The following is a 17384-nucleotide window of genomic DNA, read 5'->3' on the forward strand; positions in this document are numbered from 1 at the left end:
ATTAAGCCAGTTTTAGATTCAGTACATGTTCTATTGAATATTTTTGTTCTTGTATAAATATTTTTATTCTTAGCCTATATTTCATCGTAGACATTAGCATCGAAAAGCTTAACCCTGTTCTGCAAGTCAACCCAACTGGCCATAAAGTCATTTTAACAAGAAAATAAAAACAAGACGGTACAACAAGCAGTTAATTTTATTTTAAAAACTCATTCGCATGTAAGGTTGCTGTTACCAAGTTTTTTCTGTAAACATGTCACCTCTCACATTAACCGTCTTTTGTCAGGCAGCGTTTATGATTTTGCGTCATCACTAAATATCCTTGTTACATCATTACTTCTGTCGCAACGACCCACGCGGGACGCAAACTAACGTCTCTATTGACTTTTGACGTCAATCTGCCCAAGTTTGATTAATTATTATCGAGGGAATATTAATTATTCGCTCTCCTAATGAAAACAAATCTACATTTAACTTTAAACTTTTGCTCATGTTACCTTGTTGAGATATGGCTCTTGTTGTACTGACTGCGTTATGCTTTCGAATACTACATTGGTCTTTTTCCCGATTACCCAAATTAAATTTTTGTTTTTTTCTCTTCTGTTCTATGCTTTCCTTATAGACATAAAGCGCCAATGCTCTGAGAGTCGTAAATAGACTTGACAGCACAGAGCGAAAGCTGATAAATTTATGTCAATACTCTCTAAACGTTACTGTAACTAAACGTTTGTCTTTGACTTAAATCATCAGGCGATGTTTGCAAAGTGACACAAGTATAAGCCAAAAAGTAAACTGCGTTATTAATAGTTAATACGAAACTTAAAATTGATACGCCAGCCGCCTAACACCAATACAGGTTTTGCTATATTACGGCTTCTTCTAAAACTGATAAGGCAAATCTATATAATAACCTAGCATTTTAACGGGATACGAAGATCAGATATTCACCAACCAAAAGCATATACATTTTAAAAAATATGATGGTTTTAATGCTGTTGTGCGGGCTTTGTTTAATCTATTTACAAAACAAAATTGAAGCGATCTCATGTAAACATTTTCAATTTTAATCAAACTTCCAGCCTTGTTTATTTGTAAACAGTATGTTTTTGCTGTTAGGAAGATAAAGATAAAGTTTTTAAATTTTTGTTCTCCATATAGTATTGATTGCAACGCGTACAGTATTGATTCTTCCTTATTCTATAGCATTGCTTGGGATTATTGTGCATAAATGTTCTGGAAAATACGTACACGCTAGAAACTTTTTAAATAACGTAGCCATAACGTCAGTAAATAGAGGACTCTTATTTGAAACCGAAATATGTTACGCTAGTTAGCGTTTATTCAGGTGTTTCAAATGACTTTGAGGTGTCTTGAATTAACCTGATTATGACGGAAAATAAAGCACGTCGTGAAAGAAAGGTCGCCAGAAAGAAGCTTTGACAAATGTATGTCAATTCACAACTAAACGACTATATACTGTCGTTTTGGAAAACACTTCTTTAGGCACTTTTTACCAATATTTTTTGCTAATATCTGCTGATAAGTCATAAATTAAAACTGCTTACTAAAATTGTAAATTATGTATGACTCTATGCTAAAAGTACATGCAAATCTAAAGCAGTAACTCAAAATATAAAACACCGAGACAGTAACTATTGTCTTTGTCTTACACATGTTAGTACCAGCGCTTCCTTGCTTTGTCAATATCTAGAAAGGTTAATCCACGCTTATATCCTATTCTATGTTGACACTATGCGTCATATTAAATGGAATGACTACAAATAATTTTTATGGCAATTTCGGGACAGTGTAATGACCTTCGCGCAAATAACTGGTGTTTGTAGTGATGCTTTGCAATAAAATGGCATATGTTATACATTGTGGCTATATTTATGTTAGTGAAATTGTATTATTTTTAATAGTCTCTTAATAAATAGTGTCAAAAACAACAACAAGTTTTCAAACTTTGTCTGTGATCAGAATCATACTTATGAATAAAATAACGTATTTTTAAGCTCGGTTCGACGTCACCGGTCATCACCCGCCGAAAATGTTTGAGATCGATGGAAGGTCTGGCTGATTTTTGCCTTTTGGAAGCGGTTTACCAATGAGATATTTTCCGTGACATCGTTTTCAGATCTTCAGGCGTTTTCATCAATAATTAAGGAATTTCTTCATCATCGGCGATCCTACCTGATCTGCCTTATCATTGCCATGACACCTCAGCTTAACACCAATTTCCGCAGTCGGGTAAAGCTCCATGCATAAAGAAAATGATGTTCAAGTTGATGATGTTCAGGCTGACTTATAACTTGGAAAGTTAAGTTAACCAGAACCAGGATGTTGTCAAGTGATAAATATAATCATATACGGCAGAAAATTTGGGTTGCCACTCATATTTATATTTTCCTTTGTCTTTTAACTTTTCTTTTCCTTTATCTATCTAACTTAATCTTTTCTTTTCAGTCGGTGAATCACATATGATCTACCATTTTAAGCTTTACAAAATGGCTTTACAAATTGTTTTAAGTAGCCTAAGGTTAGAAAAAGGTATATGATGGTTAACATGCTGGTTTTGAGCTGATGATAAGCTTCTATTATCTCTTTTGCTTTAATTAATGAGGACATTGTTCGTACCGCGCTAGTTGAAGGAATTAGGCGTAAGATCACCACATGATGCTGATGCAAACTCTGTTCATCGTTACTAAGCTACAATGAAAGTTAAAAGTATTCATACATAATTGTGGTTCATAACAGTTTATATGCAATGTCATTCAAACATGTGTACATATAGACTATATATGTTATTGCACAACCTGCATCAATAAATATCAGCTGTATATGCTGCTTAAAAAAGACATAAAAATCGATATGTTTTACCACCATGCATTTCATTCATTTAATTCAATCATTATATTTTTCGTCTTCTATGTGGGAAACGAAACATTGTGCTGACGCAGGTGGTTGCAAACATATTAGTAGTTAATGACAATAATTTCCACTAATTTGACGGGTAAATGTAACAAGGCCTCGAGGGCAGAAACGTGCATTACGAACCAATAAGAGAATGTATAAAGTTATTAGCGTCAGCATGACCACAAAACCCAAATTACAAAACACATAATTTAAACACGTTTAATATAAAACAAAAGTTACGCTGATAGTTTGGCAGGACATAAGCGTGGTTTCATTGTCAAGATGGAACCGACCTGTGTATCTGGATGGAAGAAGAAAATCCCACTAAAATAAACTCCACCCATGCGACCGGAGTCCCGTTCAGATGTCCTGTGTACACGGTAAGAATCTTTTACACAGGTCGGTTGTGAGAAGGAAGTAGAACATGGTCAGCTACGTCACTCATGTCCAGCCAGATGGTTTGATCAGTTTGTGTGAATATGCATACATCGACAGTGTTGTAAGTGCCAGGAAGAGATGAACATATCTGATGCCCAGTTGGATCTTGGAGCAAGTTATCTAGAAAATCGATTTTTCACGGTTGGGTCTTTTTGCCAGGGTGTGGATTAGTCACTTTTTCAATCCAAAATCTTTCTGTTTGTTTTCTACAAAACAATATTTACAACGCAGGACTTTGATTTCAAAACAGCGGTTATTTCGAAAATAATCGACAAAAAAGAAAAAATAGATGTAAAGTGGCATATGATGCAAGAGAGAGAGCGATAATTCTAATTTTAAAAGAATCTGCAAATGAGGTAGTTTTGGTGCGTAAAGTGTGTCATAGATATATTATATGACATATCAATTATGTCATAGATACGCAAAGTGCAATAGACAGCAAAAAGCACACTAAGAGCAGTGTGAACAAAAGGGAGAGGAAAGTGCAAATTAATAAACTTCTGAGAATGTGAACGTAAAGAAGTGTTTATAAGTAAGATCTGACTACAACGATTACAAAAAGCCGTAAAATTTAAAAGGTATAAAAGTGCTCATAAGTAAAATTGATTACAGTGATTTAAAAATAAAGGTAAATTGAAAAGTGCATAAACATGAAGATAAATGCGAGTTAGTCAAGTAGCTGCCAGTCAGAGTCCATGTCCTTAAACTGTGTCTCTAGTAAATATGCTTTTAATTTGTTAGTAAAAAGAGTAGTTGATGTAAGTTCCCTTATGTAGAGCCTGGTAAATTTTTCCATTGTTTTGGTCCACAACATTTTAAAGACTATTGAGTGACCTGCTTGCTGAAAAAGGTAAAGTGTAAGATTTAGAACTATTTCTAGTATTTACGTATGGTCTTTCATTAAAAAAGTCGTTATAACAATAGGGTAAATTTTGTTGTATAAATTTATGGATCAAAGTACATGTGTTTGGTCTAGACAGACTCTCACTTAACAACAGTATATTGTTCTTCCTGTTATCATTTCTTCAAACTTATTACAGACTTTTTGTAATTTGTTCATTAAAGATTTGTGACCATGCTTCCACATAGGTATGCTGTATCGAATGTAACTCTTCATTAAAGAGTGGCAAAGGGTGGTTAGGTGAGCTTTGTTTAAATAAGGTTTTATCTTTCTAACTATGCTGAAATTCATTCATAGTTTTTGCAGGAAGGTATTCATGTGGATTTTCCAAGAAAGATTTTCTTGCAAATGCAGACCTAAAACTTTGTTGCTTTTTTCGCGCTCATATGGGTTTTCCTTCCAAGTGGTGTTTAATGTAGTGATAGATTTACGGCTGGGTTTGATTTCAAAGGTCATGAAATTTAGAGTTAGTCAAATTCACAGTTAGCCTATTGCTAATAAACCATGTTTGGGTAGTAATCAATTCCTCTTTAACTTCTTTTGCTAACTCATTGTTATTTTTGCCTTGTTTAACTAGATTAATGCCATCATCAAACATAATTGCATCCATTTTTTTAGACAATTTTTAAAGTCATTTACGTAAATGAGGAAAAGTAAAGGTCCAAGAATCGATTCTTGTGGAACTCCATGTTGCATTTTGCAAGTTGAACTTGATAAGGTTCCGTTAAAACTACTTGGTTACGATCAGAAAGATAACTTTTAAACCAATTATATTTGCGGTTCCTCTATTGCCGCAGTGATATAATTTCGCATGCAGAATACCATAGGTAATTGTGTCAAATGCTTTGGAAAGGTCCAAGAACACTCCCGCCGCTGAGTTGTCTTTTTTTTAAAAGCATCTGTGGTTTCCGTATAAAGAGGCTGCATGGCAAGTGGTATGGCTTTTGCGGAAACCAAATTGGTTTTCAAAGAAAAATTGCTTCTGTTTAGAAAACTACAGTAAATACTTTTGTATTCATTACAGCTCTCCAGAATTTTTGAAAATGAGCATAAGAGACCTAATTGACCTACAATTACTGCGTTACTGTGGATCCCCTTTTTATGTACAAAATTTATTTTGGCTGTTTTGAGGAACTCAATTTTCCCTTGGACAAGGACATATTAAACATATGAGATAATATAAACAAAATATTTTCCGGAGTGTTTTTAAGTACTTTTGTTGGTATTCCATCAATCCCGCAGCTTAGTTTTGGAGCCATTTTATTAATTATATGTTTGATTTATTGTGGGGTAGTTGGATTTAAAAACATGCTACAGTATGTTTTGCAGGTATCTTAAGGAAGGTTTTAAAGCTGTCATTTGGGTGAGGTATCTTATTTACCAAGTCATCTGCAACAGAGGAGATTCTTAAAGCGGTTGGCACTAGATGCTTTATTGGACTCAAGCTTGAAATTGACTTCAATTAAGTATTCCTTTTTTAGATTCCTTTCGCCAAGTAACTTATTAATTATTTTCTAAGTAGCTTTTACATTACCTTCATGTTGTTAGAAGAGTTTTATAGTGGTTTTGCTTTTCGTGTCGAATTACATAAGCGAAATTGTTACGAAGTATTTTAAATGCTTGTTTATTTGTAGTAGTAGGCTTACGAAACATTTTCCTTTAATCCAGTTGTTTCTTTTTCAGTAGGTCCGGAAGATTTTTTGAAAACCACGGTTTAACTTTCTTTTTTGTAGCTAATTTTAATGGAAAGCTGGTGTTAATGCATGTCTTATTTTAATATATGTGAATGCTTCATATATGCTATTGACATCTTGCATTGAGATTAGCTCGTTCATGTCGCGTGCAAGAAAATATAATTTCAAGATTTTCTGTTCTCACCATCACAAGCGTAGTTAATCAACATTCCCAAATGATGGTGCTCATAAAAGATGATTCAACACATTCGAATCAACAAAATGCAGATTTTTCGAATATCAAACCGATTCCGCTATCTCTTCAAGCCTTTTTACTTCCGTTACATTTTCGTTGGATGTATGGTAGGATGGCGGAGCATTTCCAGTGCTTTTCGCAACGTTTCAGGGGAGACAACAGAATCTTCATTGTTATTTTGTTCCTTGATTGCTCGCTGCTTGTAAACATCTCTAGGACTTTTTGTATAAACACCGGGAGAAGGATACGTTTCTACAGGAAGTTTTACACCAAATAGCCACCAAGTTCTCCAATTGCCTAAACCCTTTAAGTTCCACCAAACATATATCATTCCATAACTTGCTCAAAGCGGGTGTTTATTGATTATAATTATTATTAAATAATTGTTTAATAATTAATCAATAGTTTTTAAATATATTTACCTTCAAAAACACCTCTTCCTCTCTTTCTTCTAACAGAAAAGTCCCAAACTCATCCAACACTTTTTTGGTATGTGGCGACACATGAATTGCTAATGCTATAAAAAGGTCTTGTTGACATTTGCACTTGTTGTTTAAAAGTACAACTTCAAAAATACATTGCTATAAAAAATACACGACTATAAATCAAACTATAAGTGATCTGGATAAATAAAGCAGTAAACCGCTCCTTACCAAAGTTACTTTCTTTTGGACCTATGCAACAGTTCTTTATGTCAAACTACCGCCACAGTTTTTACTGGTTTTACTTTTTTTTAGCTGATTGTAAAATGATATTAAAATGTTTATAAAAAGTTAAACACCAATACAAAAATATAAAACGACTGACTAATGTTGATACTTTATAGTGAAGGGCGAATTCAAAAGCAAGTTGGTCTTAAAGCAAAGAATAGTTGCCAGTTAGTATACCGAAGGATTTTGCGCTTGATAGTGGAGGTATTTAGCTATTATAATGCTATCGACGTGTTCAGAAATCGAAACATGTCTGATAATCATGTCACTAATTACCACATTCTCGTGACGACGTTTGGAATGTCGCTTTTTGTTTCATCTCACTCGGCATTATTGAGAACTGCCCCGAAAACTTATCCCAAGGTTGATATACCTTTTCCATTTGATTTCATCCGAGATGCTGTGTTTACGGTATCACCAAATAAACAGTATCTTGGCATTTTCAAACCAACAACACCAGCAACGACTGGACCGGTGTGCATTCCAACTCGCAACTTCAAACGCGTATCTGGCATATGTCTAAAACAAACAGTTTGTTAAAATGTATGCTAGTGGTTTGGGATAAGTTTCTACTGCAAGGCATTGCTAGCAGGTACCGCAAAGAAATATTTTTACCTGATTGGAAATTTTTCTACGGCATCCAGAAGTGCAAGCGACATTAGGGCGATTTCTCTTGCATGCAAGTTACCATTTTTACGTGGTAGACCAGATACCACCATGTACGCATCTCCTATCGTCTCAACCTAGTATATAGTGTTAAATAAATAAATATTAGCTTTTGTTATGGTTGACCGGTAAGAAACCTTACAAATACTAAATTATTTTGCTAACTTTGTAAACATCAAACTGGTCAATGATGTTGTCAAACTCTGTGTAAAGGTCATTGAGCATATTCACTACTTGCAGCGGTTCACTGCCGTGACTGATAGCGGTGAAGCCAACGATGTCACTAAAGAAAATTGTGACGCTTCCAAAAGATTCTGGAAGCACATTCTGAAACACAACATAACGAGGTGTTTTACAACCTAGTACTAAAAACTTGTGACATCAACCGTATTTTCACAAACAGGTTAAATTTAGAATGACAGTTCAAATATAGCAGAGATATGAAACATGGGCGGCAATTAGTATGTTGTTACCATTTAGTTGGCCTAGTTCCTTACTTTGCCTTTCTTTAATTTTACAGCAACAGGTTTAGGCAGCATTTGGTAAAGCAAACTGTCCGCTCTTTCTTTTTCACTCCTGTACAACTCAGTTCTTTCCTCCACTTTATCTTCCAAATGGTGTGAATACTGCTCAAGTCGTTCCAGTAAACTGTCCACTAAATTTTTTTCGCTAAAGCAAGCAAGCAAACGATGCAATTCAGTGAATTCATTATACTAACTTTTTCAAAACGCTTCTTATTCTTTAAACTTGGTTACTAAAGTGTATGATACTTAACGTTGTACCGATAAAACGTTCTAATTTCCTGATGTATTTCTTCAAAATTTGGCCTTTCATTCGGATTTTCAGCCCAACATTGGGAAATCAATTTTCTCAAGGGTTCAGCCACAACCACATCACCGTTGTCTTGAAGGGTAGGTCGAAAGTAATGATCTTTTTCTTGTGGTGTGATAATGTTTTGCAAGATTTCTGATGAATGTGAAAGAAAGTAAAATGTTCTATTTGGGTAACTCCAATCTTTTTGCACTCTACACATTTTGTGAAGCTAAAGCTTTAATTGTTTGCAGGCAAATAACCAGGTCAACGTAACCAGTGATTTAACCTTGGGGTGTTAGTTCTTGAAGTGTGAAGAAGACTCCTTTCTTAAATATTATTTCTTGTACAATTATTGCAAAACTATACACATCTCCTTCTGGTGTTGGTTTCAATAGAGATTTCCTAAGCAGTTCAGGCGCAGTCCATAGCTTTTCTGAAAAGTAGGTGATGTTAATGGGTCTGAAAACTCCAGCATATAAAACGGCAATATATAGGCCAACATAGCGATGAAAAACCAAAGCTTACTTTCATAGCATTCATATCCACTTTTGGTGTTTGTTGGCGACCCTGTCCGAAACTTCTGCAAGCCAAAATCGGTAAGCTTTACAACAAATCTGCTGTCAATTACACAATTGGATGATTTTAAATTTCCGTGTATTTGAAAGAAGCTTCGGTGTATGAACATCATTCCATTCACGATATCACCAATTAAAGAATTTCTGTAAAAGTGACAAAACTGTTTATATAAATCATACAGTATAACTATAAATAGATTATACATTATAAACCCAACATAAAGTAGTTCAATACTTTTTCGGTATGCTATATACCCTGCAACGGTATTCTTTGTAAAACGGATGCAATTTTTGCCCCTATTGTAGTCCCGCTGCTACAGTAGCTCACAAGGGCCACAACAATTACAATTGATTCCCCCAACATTACAGGTTATTTCAAGTCAAACCAAGTTCAACCTCACCTGCGACTATATTCAATATTTGTAACTTTGACTAAATCAGATCAGCAAACGCTAAAACCGGAATTAAGGTTTGTTTCAAAAGATTATTTGAAGAACAAACTTCACAAAATTTTGAAATATTACCTTTAAAAATACCGAGACCGACCAAAATTTCTTCAAAAAAAATGGATTCGGTATATTTTTAAAAAGTACTGATGGTACCTTAAACTGGTATCAGTATAGTGAATAAGAACCGCGGTAGCTGCAGGAATGTGTTGCTATTATACCGCAGCACTATCCACCCTTGCATATTGTAAGAACTCGTAGAATCTAATTTTTTAATTTACTGGAAGACTTCATCCATTTCACATTCTAAATCATCCTTCAGTAAATCTTGAAGTGATCCTCTTGGGCAGTATTCTGTCAGTATGCTGATGTGTCGTTCTTCATCGTTGGCTCCGATAAATTTGCAAATATGGTCATGATCTATAGTGTACATCTAAACAATTATAGGAAATGATATATATATATATATATATAAATATTGGCCAATTTATAACATATAGAACTTTAAGAAGCAAAACAGAAGTTCCAGAAGTACGTTTTTTATTATCAAGCTTTACAGAACGACAGCATGACTTCGTTGATATCAAAAGTAGGTAATAATTGAAAATTTCCAAGCAGTTGTAGGGTAAGTCTTGTGCTAATTGTCGTAATTAGCCCTTATTCCTATTTCATTCTCGTGCAGATCTGATGATATTACAATCTTATTTGTGTTCTATTTCGTGTGTTTAACAACAAGCGCTGTATACACGACCATACACGATATATACACGACCTGGTTTTGATTACTTCCGAATTACATCATTCGTACTACAAAGGTCTACGCGTTAAGTCTGATATGGACAGCCGATTTTTAACAGTCTACTGAACGCAGCTCTATTCTGTGCTCTGATAACGGTAACCGTTTCGTTGAGAATCGATAACATATCAATATTCAAGACATTGACCATTGACCATTGACATTGACTGTGATGGGATCACGTGAAGTGACCGTGAACAAATTCACCGGCGACAACTGGTAGTGGACAACTGACCGGCAACAAATTGGCCGGCGATCAAATTAACCGTGACGTAAATTGGCCGGCGATGAAATTAACCGTCGATAAATTGGCCGGCGATCAAATTAACCGGCGACAAATTGGCCGTCAAAAGGTCAAAATTCTAATTCACTATCTAGTCGCTATCTAGTCACTATCCAATTTAGTATGTGTATTGCAGTCAAGGTTACCACTCGTAGAGTTTTTTGGCCCCTTGTAGGGTGTAGGGTGACCCTACGGGTTTTTCACCTTTATTCATAGATTTCCTATTGTTACATGCATTTTCCTGGTATAGACGAGTTGTTTGATGAGATTATGAAACAATGCGTTGTAGCCTATCTCATGTAGTAACAATGGACTCATTGCAATAACAATGGACACTTTAGTTAAGTAAATTGTCAGATTGAAGCTGTACGTCAGGACTCCCCTAGTTTTAAGTCTTGGTTATGGTTATACTAATAATTGTAAATTGCAAAAAGAGTTGGAGATCAACTTAAACACAATAATTCAGCACTTGCACGGTCAATTTACCTCCCGGTCAATTTTCATTCCGTTAAGTCTGTTCCCGGTTAGTTTGTTCGCGGTCAATTTACATCACGGTCAGTTTGTTCGCGGTCAATTTACGTCACGTTCAGTTGTCCCCGGTGAGTTTGTTCGCGGTCATATGTCATGGAACCGACTGTGATGCTTAACTAGGCTATCATGGGTTATTGAACGTGCTATCAATGGATTCAGATGAGCGAACAATCGATCAAGCAATAATTAACAACAACTTACAACCCCAACAATATGCCCAGTCAGCACAGACTCTCTTAGCTCAACTGTTGCTTGCCAAATTCTGAAAAATCGTGAACCGTTCCATTCTATGTAGAGAGTCCACTATATGCAACTGTTGTTGATCATTTTTGATTACAAGATTTCTTATTGATTTTCAATTCTTGCTTGATTTATTAGTTGGACCTAATTTCAACCACACCTGACGGCATGCTTTGTTCGGAAATTAACTGCGTCTATGGGAAAAACATATCCAGAAAATTCCTAACAATGTTATTCTTGAGTTATGACACTGACATTTAAACTTTATAACTTGTGCTATCGGAGTTTGTTTATGTCCAGCGTAAAGTCGTGTTATAAGCCAACTTTTGGCTTTTATTTTATATAAGCTTTTTATTTTACCATGTACTAATTATATTATTATTGTAACCTCTTCGAGTTCAATCAGCGTGGTGCGATCTAGAGCAGTTCTTCTTTTTTTTAATTCCTTAACTGCCACAACGGTTCCTTTGTACATTCCAGTTCTTGTGAACACTTGTCTTTCAAAATGATGTTCGAATCCGTTGCTACCAGCTAGTGAGTGAGATGAGCCGGGCAACTGGTTCTGTGTTAACCAAATTCAAAACAAATCAAATCTTCAGGCTACTATTAATTGTGTATAATAGCCTAAGTTAAGTTACTGTATGGGCTTACGTATATTGTGCTGTTGGCCATATTTATCAGAAACGTCCTTACAATAAGCCTATATATAAATTTATGGTTACGCGATTGTAAAAACTTGAACAGTGATTATTGATCAACTCTCTGACATACTGTATCATTGTCAAAAGGCCAGTATGCAACATTTACTGATACATATTTTTCATGTTGAAAACTGTATGCCCTAACCATGTAGAAATACCACTTGCTCATATGCAGCATACGACCGTGCTTACGGATGTGAATGAGTTTTATATTGCTCAACATTTTTTAAAAAAGTTTGTTTTTTATGTGGGACGTAAATTATTTTGACCTGCTTTTTTGCAGCCGTTGCCACAACATGTGAAACAATGTTTGTATTGCTTAATTGCTAACTAGTAATACAACTTGTTGCGGTCCAAAGTTTAATATCTAGAAAAATAGGCTATTTGAACGCGGAAGTGCATACCAGAAATGTAGTATAACATCAAATATAGTATAGAATATTCTTATTCAGTAATGTGGATTCAAGTAATGTTACTTGCTTTACCGTTGATCCAATCAGCGAGTTTATTTGTATATCAGACCACAATATTTCCTCCCAATTAACTTTCCAGATCATCTTTCGCAGTCGCCTTTCTTTTTGCATATACCTACAAGGACGGCGACGGAATATTTGTGAACACAACAACATTTAATTTTTTACTAACTTGAAGATCTTTGACCTGTTTGCAGTTATTTTTGTAGTCAAGCTTAATCTATTACGTAAGTAACCACAAACCCATTAACGGTACACCAAGTAAAGTGGTAAACAAATAACCTACCGAAATATCACGGTCATCACTCCAAACGTTAACAGAAGCACAGCTGCACATCCTCCAAGAACGTAATAAATTACTGTAAAATGCATGTTAAAAAAGTTAGCGTTTGTGCTACAGCAATTAATTAAATTGGTAGTGTATAATTAATCCACAAATTAATTTGTTGCATATTCTTTGTTATCCTGGTCGTTACCGTCATTAGGTCCACGGTTGCTGTTGTCGTAGCCAGGTTCGTTTATGGGCGCCTTCGTTCCTGGCCAGTCAATATCTCCATATGCTGTGAAACTTGTAGTACTCCCATCGTAGAATAGAACTGGCTGCAAAAAATTTTACCGAGTTAAAATTAACCTATTTGCCATATAACAAACGCTTGCAACACAGGTAACCGAGTTTTATTTTTTATGTTAGGCTACTTGGCGTTACCATTAGTAACTTTCATCAGCTACCAACCTCAAATGCGTTAGTTTCATTGTTCATGTCCAGAACAGCGTAGTCCATTATTTGATCTCCAGCATCTGAAATCGTAATATTCCTTCCAAGGCTTTCGAACTGTATTCCCCATAACCTCTCAGCAAATGCCTCAGCGTTATCAAAATTTGATCCGGTGCAGAAAGTTCTGATGGCAGGAAATGAAACAATGAGAGATAAGCACGATACATGATTTAACACCACACGCATATTTCAATTTAATTCCTCAACGACAATGCTTTAGTCGTTACTTCATGCACTTACTTTACAACACCATAAACAAATATCTGCATCGCGTCGTAGTAGTAGCTTATGTACGGATTAATAAAGTCGTTTTCTTCTTGCGCACTGCCACCATCTTTTTGAGCCAGCTCTTCTTTGATAGATGCTGAAAAATTTTTGTATGAATCGGTGCTTGGAACTGCTAAACTTACCACCGTCAGGGCTCTAAGCGCTTGTATTGTCTCCTCCTTAGTGACTTTAGCTGAAAAATGGAAAAAGACAAAGTAAGTTTTAGTTGTTTTAAAATAGTGACGGTTAAATTTAAATTATAAACTAAATACAAAGTTCATATATTCAATTTGGTGGATATTTTTAAAGGTATATACGTAGAACCAAAACATTTTATTATTCAAGATTGGATTTTGTATTTTTTGTACGTGAGTCGTAACTCTCAACGCTTTGCGGCTATACAATTATAATTGTCAATCAGAATACATCTTATTTAAGCTTTCACACTAACTCACTTGTGTAATTTACATCGCTGGTATCTTTATCTGGGTGATCATCTGCATCTGACCACGTGTAACTTACATTCGTGTTGTACAAGTCCAAATATATGAAAGCGAAATCTCCGCCTGTCATGCCCATTTCAAATGCTTTCTCCATAACATGGCGCATGGTTTTTTTTCCGACACACCAAATTGACACTGAATCATAAAATATTTAAACATAGGATAGTGCAGCGGTTTCCAAAGTGGTGTCAGTGAAGCAGTTTGAGGAGGTCGGCGAAAGAAAACTTCTTAAGTATTTTCCAATCGATGGTAAATAAAAGATAAAATATATCAGAGTTGGAATCGGGCTTTCCATTTTCAACCCGAATCTTTATTAGAAGCTCGAATAATGCCAAAAAGGCAAATTTACCTGATGAATCAAAGTCATCTTTAAATATCATCCTTTTCTAAGATGTGCATTGGTGTCTGCCGGATGTTTTTAGCACCCGGTCCTCATGCATATTCGTATGAAGGAAGTGCAATTAGCAAACGTGGCAGAGTGTGAGCATGAATTAGGACCAGAACCTGGGAATCCAAACACGAAGCCAAATTTGGACCAAATTTGTTTCAAACTTTAACCCGAAAGGCCCGGCCCGACTGACAACTCTGAGCTATGTAAAAAATAGACTATATAGCATAAAGTTTATGCATTTATGCATGCAATAAAATCTTTTCACTTTATTTTTAAACTATCCATGCACCAATTTGATTGATTATGCCATAATAAAATCCATTTGTCGCAGTTAATAGTATACATTAGCTTGCAGGTAATTCTTTGTTGATTTTTTTGCGGTAGGAGACGGCAAATGATTAAAAAATGTAAGGGTTCCATCGGGCAAAAGTTTTTGGAATAGTTGAGAGCCGTTGAGCTAGTGTAAGTTAAATGGGCTAAAAAATATTTCATGTGACTGTTATGTTTGCTTATATGTTTGTCAAACTACTACTGCCCAGATCTTGGTGTCCAGGTGTGTGAAAAGTCTGTATTTAGCCACCATCTGTGTGCTCTTTTCTGTGTATTACTTTGTTTTATGTTATAATTTCCCTAAGTTACTGTTTAGACTATGCTGTTTTTGTGCACTTAATTTTCACTTCAGTATCTTCTAATCAATCTGCTAAACTATTTTTTGACTGACGATATATGTATTATCTTTACAAAAAACATACACTTAAGTGAAACAAAAGCAACCACTTAAACAATGAACAAACATTGCGTCAACAAGCTATAGAGACTATCCGTTTCATCAAAAGCAAAACAAAACGTACCTCTCGCATAATTTCTGAAGTTTTCGAGTATTTTTTCAAGATCTGCTTCTACTAAGGCGTCGGTTGGTCGACTGGTAAAGTCATAGAAATCGCCCTTATTCCATCCCACTTCTCTAAATTGATTAGTTATGCCATTAATTAATGTGAAGCAATCCGAGCTTACGTCGTAGTGTATGTATGCTCCATGAGAGTTCGATCTGAAAAACCAGATTGATGTTCACTACTCATTAGCTCTAAGCCGAAGTTTGCTTCAGAAGATAACGTTTCACTATCGAACTCCACTTACGTGCTACAGATTGACATTGATCGGTTCCAGTGGTATCGATCAAAAAGCTCGACAATAAATCTTCCCAAATCTGATGACGTTACTCCTGGCCTTACCATGGTGGAGTAGCTCGGATGGTTTTTTTTAGAGTCAAAACTGGGCGATCTTGAAAATAGCAGAGAATTCAGTTTAAGTAAATGAATTTGGACGTGTAAATCTCCAACTTTATCTAGCTAATTGTAGCTTTCTACCTTGACCCGGGATAAATGACAGGCCACTTCCAGTGATTCGCAAGAGTAGCAACCCGCCCAGCCGCGTAGTCACAACTCATGCCGATAACTACATCAATATCTCGTGCTGTAGTGTTTGATTCACTGCAGTTTTGCTCTACCAAACTGACGTCATGGATATCGGAAGCTGCGTTTGGAGCCCAGTCTGCGTCGCATTTTGTGTCCTCAAAGCTGACGTTAAAGTCCAAATTCTGGAACAAGTAAGAACAAATTTTACCAGCGTGAATGGATCCAACCGCGACGCTTGTATCATGTGTTTAAAATATTTGTGCAGCTGCTTATTGCACTATATTAGCCAAAATCTGGAAATAAGCGAATCAAATAAAATCGATCAATCCAAAACTTTACAGTGGTGTTGACGTTAGCATCTTACCTGTGTTACTAAAACTTACCTGTAAGACAGCTCCTAGAGATTTGTCATTCAAACCATTTAGAGTCAAGTTAGAATCACCCAACGCTCTATCAATGGCTGGCTTTATCCTGTCCAGTGAAAACTTATATTGTGTTCCATAGGGCACCATCACCCAGACATTAAACTTATACTGAACATCTTCGGTTACATTTAAGGTGCAGTTTTCAAAGAGGTTTTTGACGCCACTGCATGCTGAGCTTGCAGCTAAAATTATTGTCAACAGAAAGATATTTCGGCCAGAAAGTAGCATATTGTTAAGACTAAACAATAATTTTATTTTTTATCATTCCGTGTTTGATTATTTATCGTGACGGGTCAATGTCTACACAAAACAGCAACAATTAAATGTCTGGTAAAGTTTAACGTATTCAGATAATGGTATAGTCAAGATAATTACAGCTCGTTTTAACCTTGCATAATTTTCTGTACTATGTTAACTATTTGGACTACTAATTTTGAAAAGTTTGTCCTTTTTTTAGTGTACTCAACTGGCCATAAATCTATTTTAACAACAAAGTAACGTTACAAAACAAGAATATTAATGCAATTAGCCTCTAGCAATATTATTAGATATTTTTCCACTCGCTTTCCTAATGAGAAATTTTTAGTGTCCTATGTTAATGTTACGTTTTTGAAATACGCCCCTTGCTGCACTGCTTTTCGTATGCTTTGAAATAAAGTTAAACGTTTTGCTGATCACCAAACCATGCATTTCTTATCGGTAAATTTTGTCGCGTGTAGCAATTGGGATCACCAACTGTTTGTTAGTTACACGCAAAGAGAAATCGCCGACTCACACCGGGGACCAGATTATCGTATATTGGTAGTTGCTGCAAACCCCTTTCGTTGGAGGGTCTCCCCAAGTAATTTTCATGTTAGTGAGCTGAGAAACTTTTCCTTTTGCAATATTTATTCCCTTATCTACCGTATAAGCTGCCTACAAAATTTCGGCAATTTTTGAAAAGATTTGCATAAGCACACGGTTAAACTGTAATGTCTTTTATTTTTTAAACCTGTAGCTATAAAACAGCTTAAACTGACTAATTAAAAATCAAGTTTTTTGAAGGAACGCAGTTGATCGCGCCATGCTCTTGGTTTATCCGACAATGCCTGCCCTCACACCTCCAGAAATGTGTGTAGCTTTGCCTATTATATATTGTTGAGCTGCAAAGACTTTGCTTCTGTGGTAATTTCAAAGTTGAAGCGGCAAGC

At 35.6% G+C, this 17384-nt stretch overlaps 1 protein-coding gene across 2 annotated transcripts; it reads right to left on the bottom strand.

Moving 5' to 3' along the window:
• Nucleotides 1–6091: 6091 nt before the first annotated feature.
• On the bottom strand, nucleotides 6092–16490 carry LOC143445954 (atrial natriuretic peptide receptor 1-like). 2 transcript variants are annotated; one of them, XM_076945375.1, is made up of 21 exons: nucleotides 16153–16490; nucleotides 15722–15951; nucleotides 15492–15635; nucleotides 15206–15318; nucleotides 13916–14098; nucleotides 13434–13653; nucleotides 13152–13317; nucleotides 12895–13018; nucleotides 12705–12777; nucleotides 12431–12533; nucleotides 11633–11806; nucleotides 9676–9827; nucleotides 8899–9092; nucleotides 8660–8806; nucleotides 8343–8526; nucleotides 8058–8229; nucleotides 7726–7887; nucleotides 7510–7637; nucleotides 7268–7413; nucleotides 6607–6701; nucleotides 6092–6488 (listed from the first exon to the last, which is right to left on the bottom strand). In XM_076945375.1, exons 1-21 carry the CDS (start codon nucleotides 16420–16422, stop codon nucleotides 6270–6272), a joined length of 3399 nt encoding a protein of 1132 aa, XP_076801490.1. In that variant the 5' UTR covers nucleotides 16423–16490; the 3' UTR covers nucleotides 6092–6269. The 2 variants fall into 2 exon arrangements, with proteins under 2 accessions (XP_076801490.1, XP_076801489.1); XM_076945374.1 differs by having other exon boundaries at nucleotides 15206–15402.
• Between the last annotated feature and the right edge of the window lie 894 nt (nucleotides 16491–17384).

Source organism: Clavelina lepadiformis, chromosome 2, assembly GCF_947623445.1.
Source record: "Clavelina lepadiformis chromosome 2, kaClaLepa1.1, whole genome shotgun sequence".
NCBI classification, from domain to species: Eukaryota; Metazoa; Chordata; class Ascidiacea; order Aplousobranchia; family Clavelinidae; genus Clavelina; species Clavelina lepadiformis.

Coding starts and splice junctions, on each gene's coding strand:
- LOC143445954 (XM_076945374.1), bottom strand. CDS start 16,422: ATGCTACTTTCTGGCCGAAATATCTTTCTGTTGACAATAATTTTAGCT. Junction 8,807..8,898: donor TGGATATGAATGCTATGAAA/GTAAGCTTTGGT, acceptor CCTACTTTTCAG/AAAAGCTATGGACTGCGCCT. Junction 6,489..6,606: donor AGGAAGAGGTGTTTTTGAAG/GTAAATATATTT, acceptor TGGAACTTAAAG/GGTTTAGGCAATTGGAGAAC.